The sequence below is a fragment of the Colobus angolensis genome, unplaced genomic scaffold (genome assembly GCF_000951035.1).
Source record: "Colobus angolensis palliatus isolate OR3802 unplaced genomic scaffold, Cang.pa_1.0 Scaffold76, whole genome shotgun sequence".
Taxonomy (NCBI): domain Eukaryota; kingdom Metazoa; phylum Chordata; class Mammalia; order Primates; family Cercopithecidae; genus Colobus; species Colobus angolensis.
Window position 1 is genome coordinate 5,482,948 of NW_012121376.1, and position 8,342 is coordinate 5,491,289.

The 8,342-nt window shown below is 47.6% G+C and overlaps 1 protein-coding gene across 1 annotated transcript in view; it reads right to left on the reverse strand.

Annotated features, from left to right (window-relative positions):
- CRISPLD2 (cysteine-rich secretory protein LCCL domain containing 2) overlaps nucleotides 1-8,342 on the reverse strand; it is a 105,894-nt gene that overhangs the window by 41,870 nt on the left and 55,682 nt on the right. The window contains exons 8-11 of the mRNA XM_011928058.1: nucleotides 6,873-6,933; nucleotides 2,937-3,003; nucleotides 2,323-2,453; nucleotides 1,506-1,549 (exon numbers count right to left, since the gene is read on the reverse strand). Coding sequence (XP_011783448.1) covers nucleotides 1,506-1,549; nucleotides 2,323-2,453; nucleotides 2,937-3,003; nucleotides 6,873-6,933 — 303 coding nt within the window. The remainder of the gene's footprint in view (nucleotides 1-1,505; nucleotides 1,550-2,322; nucleotides 2,454-2,936; nucleotides 3,004-6,872; nucleotides 6,934-8,342) is intronic.

Sequence of the window (8,342 nt, forward strand, 5' to 3'; positions counted from 1 at the left end):
GTGTATTTTTTGTAGAGACGGGGTCTTACTGTATTGCCAGGGCTGGTCTCAAACTCCTGGGCTCAAGCAATCCTCCCGCCTCAGCCTCCCAAAGTGCTGAGATTATAGGTATGAGCTACTACATCGGCCAGACACATAATTACTTAAGAAAAAAATTAGGTTACCAAATTGTATGTAACTCCATTTCAAGTTTTAAAAGTCATCAACATATATATTACCAATGTACATACTTCTAATACTTAGAGAAAACAAACTGGAATATTTGCCAAAGTGTTCACCATGGTTATCTCTGGCTGCTGGAATTTAGGTCATCATTACAAAAAAAAAATGTTCCACTCCATGTTTAAATTATCTGGAATAAACAGGCATTCTTTTTGCAATAAGAAAAAAAGCTACTACATATTTTAATAAAGATATCTAACTAGAACTTTCGCATGGAGGGCAAATGATAAGAGTTGCTGTCCCAACATGGATGCAGCTGGAAACCATCATTCTTAGCAAACTATCACAAGAAGAGAAAACCAAACACCACATGTTCTCACTCATAGGTGGGAACTGAACAATGAGATCACTTGGACTCGGGAAGGGGAACATCACACACTGGGGCTTATCATGGGGAGGAGGGGAGGGGGGAGGGATTGCATTGGGGAGTTATACCTGATATAAATGATAAATTGATGGGTGCTGACGAGTTGATGGGTGCAGCACACCAACATGGCACAAGTATACATATGTAACAAACCTGCACGTTATGCACATGTACCCTAGAACTTAAAGTATAATAAAAAAAAATAATAATAATAATTAAAAAAAAAAAAAAAAAAAAAAGAGTTGCTGTCCCAAAACAATGGCATGGTCTGCCGGCAGAGCTCCGGGGAGGAAGCTGGAATGGCTCCTACATCCCTGCTTGCCTGAGATCATTCCAGTCAAGGGCGCCGTGTGGGCAGCTACGACCCATCCCCTCACTTCTGGTTGGAGCGTGCTCACCCATCGTGCATCCCACCTTCCAAATGAACATACACTGAGCAATGTAAAAAGCTGGGCCAGAGACGGCAAGTAAGTGCCACACACTTCCCTTTACCTCCCTCTCTTGTCCATGGCAGACATTACTAATCTATCAAGCTCTGTTTTCTGCTGAGCCCAGATGGAGGCCTCAGAATCCTTCTTAACACAACACTCCAAGTAGCCATTACCAATTGACAGAAAGTGGCACTCCCAGTGAAACCTCTCAGCCACTCTAGCCCTAGGCGTCAGTACATCTGTGACATTCAGCTGGCAACCTCAGCCCTGTGTTTCTGGTTCAGTGATCTCGGGCCAATTTCAAGTCCAGATATTCTTAGAAGCTGGTTAAAGAAATGACATCTTGAAAAAGCCTTGACAATGATGAGAACCATAATGTTCACAGGCAGGATAAACATTCAATCAGTGACTCAAGGAAGTGAAATTTCCACGAAAATCTGAGATAACCCCGGTATTATGGTTGCAAAAGAGACTGGCCAGCTTACCTTTCACTTTTGACACCATGAATGAGCTGGAAGGTTTGTATTTGCTGTTAAGAAAAAAAAAAAAGCCATTAGGTAAACGCAAATAGAATCGCTTCTACAAGTGAACACTTGCTTCTATACTTATCTTATTTGCAATCTTGACTTGACAATTTTCTACTTGTTTCCTATCAGCCTGAGAGCTCTTAGAATGTTCTAGAGCAGGGTATCTTAACTTTTTTTGTATCAAGGACTCCTCTGGTAGGCTGGTGAGGCCTATAGACCCCTTCTAAGAATAATGGTTTTCAAATATATAAGATAAATTTAATCTAAGCACAGCTGCAAAATAAACGAAGTTTTAAAAGATAAATTAAAAACATTATAAAGGAAGTTAGTTATTATATTAATAGCATGATCAAATTATAAAACCACATTTGCATTAGAGTTAGAGCTGCGGGTTTGTTTTTTGTTTTGTTTTGTTTTTTCGAGACGGAGTCTTGCTGTGTTGCCCAGGCTGGAATGCAGTGACACTATCTTGGCTCACTGCAACCTCCACCTCGGGCTCAAGTGGTTCTCCTGCCTCAGCCTCCTGAGAGTAGCTGGGATTACAGGTGCGTGCCACCATTCCTGGCTAAATTTTGTATTTTTAGTAGAGACGGAATTTCACCATGTTGGTCAGGCTGGTCTTGAACTCCTGACCTCAGGTGATCCACCTGCCTCAGCCTCCTGAAGTGCAGGTGTGAGCCACCACGCCTGGCCTGTGTGATACTTTTCAAAGTTTCAACAACACCGTCATAAACAGGAAAGCCATTTCACGGAGCCCCGATCACAAACTAGTTACCTGAGGGACTGCACGCCGTGTCTCTCAGACTTCACGAAGAAGGGGACCTTCCCGTTCCTGGTAATGTCCACCAGGCCGCCCTTGTCGTCCAGGACTCCGTAGTGGATGGCGGCGCGGCATATGCTGGACGACTAGCGGGAAGGGGAGGGAAGACCAGAGTCATATTCTCAACCTCTGTCAGCAAGTTTCACCAGAAATACCCAAACATTTGTCCTCAACTCACTAAAAGCCCGAAGGACAAGCCAAAACTCACCCTGCTCCGGCCTCTCGCCTCTGTCCATAACCACACATTTGTTCCTGGGGTTGCTCACCTTAAAAACTCATCTGAGTTGCTTTACAAACTAAGAACAGTGACAAACAGCCCCTTCTCCCAGCTTAGTCCGCTGTGCGAATGCTCTGTCTAAGACGGAGACTGGCCTTCAGGAGGATTGGTCCCCGAAAGTGGCTTTGCTAGTTTGTAAGCCCATAAATATACACCCGCCCCAGTTCTAGAAATGCCAGGCTTGACTAAGGAGTGGAAAGAAAATCTTCTCCTACTAAAGCCAACCATCTGCTTTAAACATATGCAATGGGATCCCACACAAGCCATGCAGAGGAGGACTGGCCACACTCACGCTTTCATAGAACAGAGTTCCAAAGATCTTTGCCTTGTGGTTCAGGCAGCCTGCTGGGCACTGGTACCTGACAAGGAAGAAACAAAATGATGTTCAGAGATAAGCACGTTGATTACATCTCACAATGAGTTTATCATTTTTTTCATCGATAGCTCTATTGCTAAATATAGAAAAGCTTCATTTATGCGGATTCCATTGATTCTGGACAAGTCAGACTTTACCCAGGCGCAGACTGAAGTTCATATTCACACAAGCACAATACAGTTGTCCCTCGGTATCCATGGGGGATTGGTTCCAGAACTTCCCTAGGATACCAAAGTCTGCAGATGCTCGAGTCCCTTATGTAAAGTGTCCTAGTATTTGCATATAACCTTTGGTCTTTCCCCGTATGTTTTAAAGCATCTCTAGATTACTTATAATACCTACCACAAGGTAAATGCTATGTAGACGGTTGTTACACTGTATTGTTTTTAAAATTTGTACCAGTTTTTTATCATTGTATTATAATACCATACACTTTAAAAATATATATTTTTGATCTGCAGTTGATTGAATCCGAGGTTGGTTGAATCGGAGGCTGGTTGAATCCATAGAAATAGAAGGTCAACCACAGTCTTTTTTTTTTTTTTTCATTAAAAACAAACAAGGCCAGACGTGGTGGCTCACACCTGTAATCCCAGCACTTTGGGAGGCCAAGGCAGGTGGATCACGTGAGGTCAGGAGTTCGAGAGCAGCCTGGCCAACATGGCAAAACCCTGTCTGTACTAAAAATACAAACATTAGCTGAGTGTAGTGACAGGTGCCTGTAGTCTCAGCTACTTGGGAGGCTGAGGCAGGAAAATCACTTGAACCTGGGAGGCAGAGGTTGCAGTGAGCCAAGATTGTGCCACTGCACTCCAGCCTGGGCAACAGAGCAAGACTCAGTCTCAAAAAACAAACAAACAAAAAAACCCCAAGATAGAGTCTCACTCCATCACCCAGGCTGGAGTGCAGTGGCACGATCACAGCTCACTGTAGCCTCAACTTCCTGGGCTCAGGTGATCCTCCCACCTCAGTCTCCCAAGTAGCTGGGACTACAGGTATGCACAACAACACCCAGCTAATTTGGGGGGGTTTTGCCATGTTGCCCAGGCTGGTTTTGAACTCCTGGGCTCGAGCAATTCACCCACCTTGGCCTCCCAAAGTGTTGAGGTTACAGGCACAAGCCACCGTGCCTGGCCTGCAAGGATTTTTTAATAGGGTAAAACTCAATGATGGTGCTGCTATTCATGGAAGTATAAATCACTCTGATGTTTAAGAAAACCTTTAAGAAAGACTTAAAAACATTCATATCCATTAGCTCTTCAGTTTCCCTTGTAAATATATATTCCAAGCAAAAGTCAGAAAGCCAGACCTGCAAGCGTATCTCAACTGTTTATTTATTTATTTATTCTTTTTTATTTTTGAGACAGAGTCTCGCTCACTCTATAACCCAGGCCAGAGTGCAATGGCGCAATCTTGGCTCATTGCAGCCTCTACCTCCCAGGTTCAAGCAATTCTTGTGCCTCAGCCTCCCGAGTAGCTGGGTCTATAGGGGAGTGCCACCATGTCCAGCTAACGTTTGTATTTTTAGTAGAGACGGGGTTTCACCAGTTGGCCAGGCTGGTCTCAAACTCTTGGCTGCAAGCGATGCACCCTCCTTGGCCTCCCAAAGTGCTGGGATTACAGGCATGAGCCACTGTGCCTGGCCCCAACTGTTTATAATGGTGAAAAGCTGGAAATAAGCCAGCAGGTAGCAAAGCGATGGCTAAACACATTCATGTACAGTCATATGTCAGAGTATCACGCAGTCACTGAGCATGAAGTCTGTGAGGAATGCTTGGAAAATACTAAGTGAAAATACATAAGCAGGTTAGGCACAGTGGCTCATGCCTATAATCCCAGCACTTTGGAAGACCAAGGCAAGTGGATCACTTGAGGTCAGGAGTTCGAGACCAGCCTGGCCAACATGGTGAAACCCCATCTCTACCAAAAATACAAAATATGAACTGGATGTGGTGGTGTGAGCCTGTAGTTCCAGCTACTTGGTAGGCTAAGGTAGGAGAATCACTTGAACCCAGGAGGCAGAGGTTGCAGTGAGCTGAGATCGTGCCACTGCACTCTAGCCTGGGTGACAGAGCAAGACTCCAATTCAAAAAAAAAAAAAGAAAAGAAAAGAAAAGAAAAGGCCGGGCGCGGTGGCTCAAGCCTGTAATCCCAGCACTTTGGGAGGCCGAGACGGGCGGATCACAAGGTCAGGAGATCGAGACCATCCTGGCTAACATGGTGAAACCCCGTCTCTACTAAAAAAAAAAATACAAAAATCTAGCCGGGCGAGGTGGCAGGCGCCTGTAGTCCCAGCTACTCGGGAGGCTGAGGCAGGAGAATGGTGGGAACCCGGGAGGCGGAGCTTGCAGTGAGCTGAGATCCGGCCACTGCACTCCAGCCTGGGCGACAGAGCGAGACTCCGTCTCAAAAAAAAAAAAAAAAAAAAAGAAAAGAAAGGAAAAAGAAAATACATAAGCAGCATTAGCCTCATCTGTGCACAGAAAAAAAGACTGGAAGGAAGTACATCAAATTGCTACTGGTATTGATGAGATTTTGAGACACATTTTTTTCTTTCTACCTTTTTGTTGTTGTTATTGCTTTCTTGAATCATTATTAATGAGTGTAGATACCTTTTCAAGTCAGAAAAAAAAGCCCACTGACTATTATTTTTGTAAAAGCACCATGAACAGAAAACAGGTGTGCCAGACTGTGGGCGGCTTCAACAGCGAGACTCAGGATGCTCCCACCGTGGCAGATTGGGGCTGAGTAACTCTTCTTGACTGGAGGCCTCCAACAGCCTTCGTGTGGACAGATTCCCGCCTCCTCCCTGTGTGGGGAGTGCCCCACCCACCCCAGCTCTGGAACTGCCTCTATGTTGTCTGACAAGGAATGTTCTCCAACACGTGCTCACCTTTTTCCACTGAATACTACTCAGGGGAGAAGCTCTCATGATGTGCTTAGCATTCAGAAAGATGCATCGCCACAAAAGGACACCTCCAGTTTCTTGGCAGCCCACACTGGGCAGTGCACACGGCGGAGGCCCCTGCCAGGCGCTGCCTGCTTTTCCCCAATTCGCCCAGCACGGAGACATGCAAGTGCTACCCTAACACTGAGTGCGAGGTTTTAGGCACTGTTATTCCACCGCTGACTGTTGACACATCGGTCTCATTTCACCAACAAACGACAGCACCACATGTGAGCCCACCGAGCCGCCTCATCCTAGCTGCTCCAAGTCCCTCTTATCACAGTCCTGCCAATGTCTAAGTGAAGTGTTCTCCTGGCAAACTAAATTCCAAACCCTTGTGATATAAAACCGAAGATTCTACCTTCCCTTTTTAACATGTGCTTTAAATAACTCAATTCAGCTTTCGGCAAACTGATGCCAGAATTCGTAGGAAGATGAGCAAGGTCCTCTCCCAATGACGTGGTTTTCCCATTTGACTCTGAGGGTGCGCACGCGGCGGCTGCACCTGTTGGCTGCTTACTACCACAAAGAACAGCCCGGCAGTCACACCGCCAAAACCAAACTCATTCTTTTTGGCAGACAGTGTTCGTCATCTGAATGACTGCATCAGCTAGATGGATTTATTCATCTACCATGGAGGGGATACAGGGGTGGCCCGTCCGTCCAGTGGGGCCCACTGGGAGCAGCCTGCTCAGATCCTGCAGCATTCCCATAGGATCTGCCAATGGCCGAGGCGAGCACGTGCCCGGACACTGCCCAGCCCTAACCCCTGTTCTGCTTGGTGAGAGTAGCTTGTTAATATGCAACAGCAGGACAGCCCAGCACAGGCTCAGAGGCCGCAGTGGCAGGACAGCCCAGCACAGCCTCAGAGGCCGCAGTGGCAGGACAGGCCAGCACAGGCTCACCTGTTACACGTGGACCCTTTGCACCTGTCCTTCATCTTGGTGTCACATCTGACGACTTGGGCTAGGAGAGAAATGCAGAAATACATGTCACGGCACGAAAGCAGGAGGGTGAGAAGACCCTTCCCCATGCTAAGGGACATTTTGGCACATTCTGCAATCCAATCCATGCTATTCTAAAAGCAAGGGCGAAGCCTGATGGTTGAAGGCTTCCACGGGGGCTCAGACCCCAGGCCCACTGCTTTACAGTAGCAGAGTGACCTTGGACAAGTTACCTCCCCCTCTGAGGTTCAATTTCCACATATGAACAATGGGGGCAGCGACAGTACCCACCTCCAAGGGCTTTTGTGAGCACTGACAGAGAAAGTGCACTCTGGCCGTGGCAGGGTGCCTGGCATACACTATGTGCCTGTGGTCCCACAGGGCTCTGCAGGGCAGGACTCCTGAGGAGGTAGGGAGGATGTTGCTCTGAGTCTGTGGGGCGGAGGACCCAGCCAGGCTCACCCGAGTCATCTCCTCCATCGCCAAGATGCCTTTGGCAAAGCTTTTTGCTTTATTTTATGGGAACATATCAGTCTTGGAGTCATGTTATAGTTTGAAAAGGGATGTAAATGTATGTTATGAAAAGAAACAATGGCACCATTTTGAACTCCTGGACGGACGAGGCCTCCGCATATTTCCTGGCCAAAGCAAGCTACAGAATGCTCCAGCATCATAGAGAAAGACATCTGAAGAGGACAGAAAGACTGGTGGGGGCAGGGGAGACGGGAGTAATGAAAAGAAGAGAGGGGCTCTGAGAAGGCGGGTGTGAGGCTGTTCCTCCAAGAGGGGTCCAGTTGTAGGGTCTTTGAGGCTTGTGGGGCAAACGGGGAGAGCCAAGGGCATCCAGCCCAGGCCTCCAGCACCCCCTGAGCGAAAACACCCCTCCACAGCCCCAGGCCTGCAGAAACAGCGGCTGCGAATGAGGTCCCAGCAGCAGTGTCCGGGGAAATTGAAGGTGAGCTGAACTCCACCCTGGGGAGGTGAAGGCAGGGAGAACAAAAGCTTGGGGAGCTGAGGTGCCCGGGGAGCCGAAGGGCCAGAGGTGAGCAATCCCCAATATTTTAGGGATTCCTGAAGTCTCGGGGGAAACATCTCCCCTTCTCTACTAAAAATACAAAAATTAGCTGGGCATGGTGGTGGGCACCTGTAGTCCCAGCTACTCAGGGGGCTGAGGCAGGAGAATTGCTTGAACCATGAAGGCGAAGGCTGCAGTGAGCCGAGATCGTGCATTGCACTCCAGCCTGGGTGACAAGAGCGAAACTCCATCTCAAAAAAGAGTTGTAGGCAACTCTGCAATTATCTCAATGTACAGGGAGGCCTCAGCTGGCGCTGGGTAACCCGCGTTGCTGCAGCTCATCCTCCGGGCAACCCTGATGCGGCACCACTATCCCCTACTTCATGGATGCGCCAACTGAGTCCAGAGCCAGGACC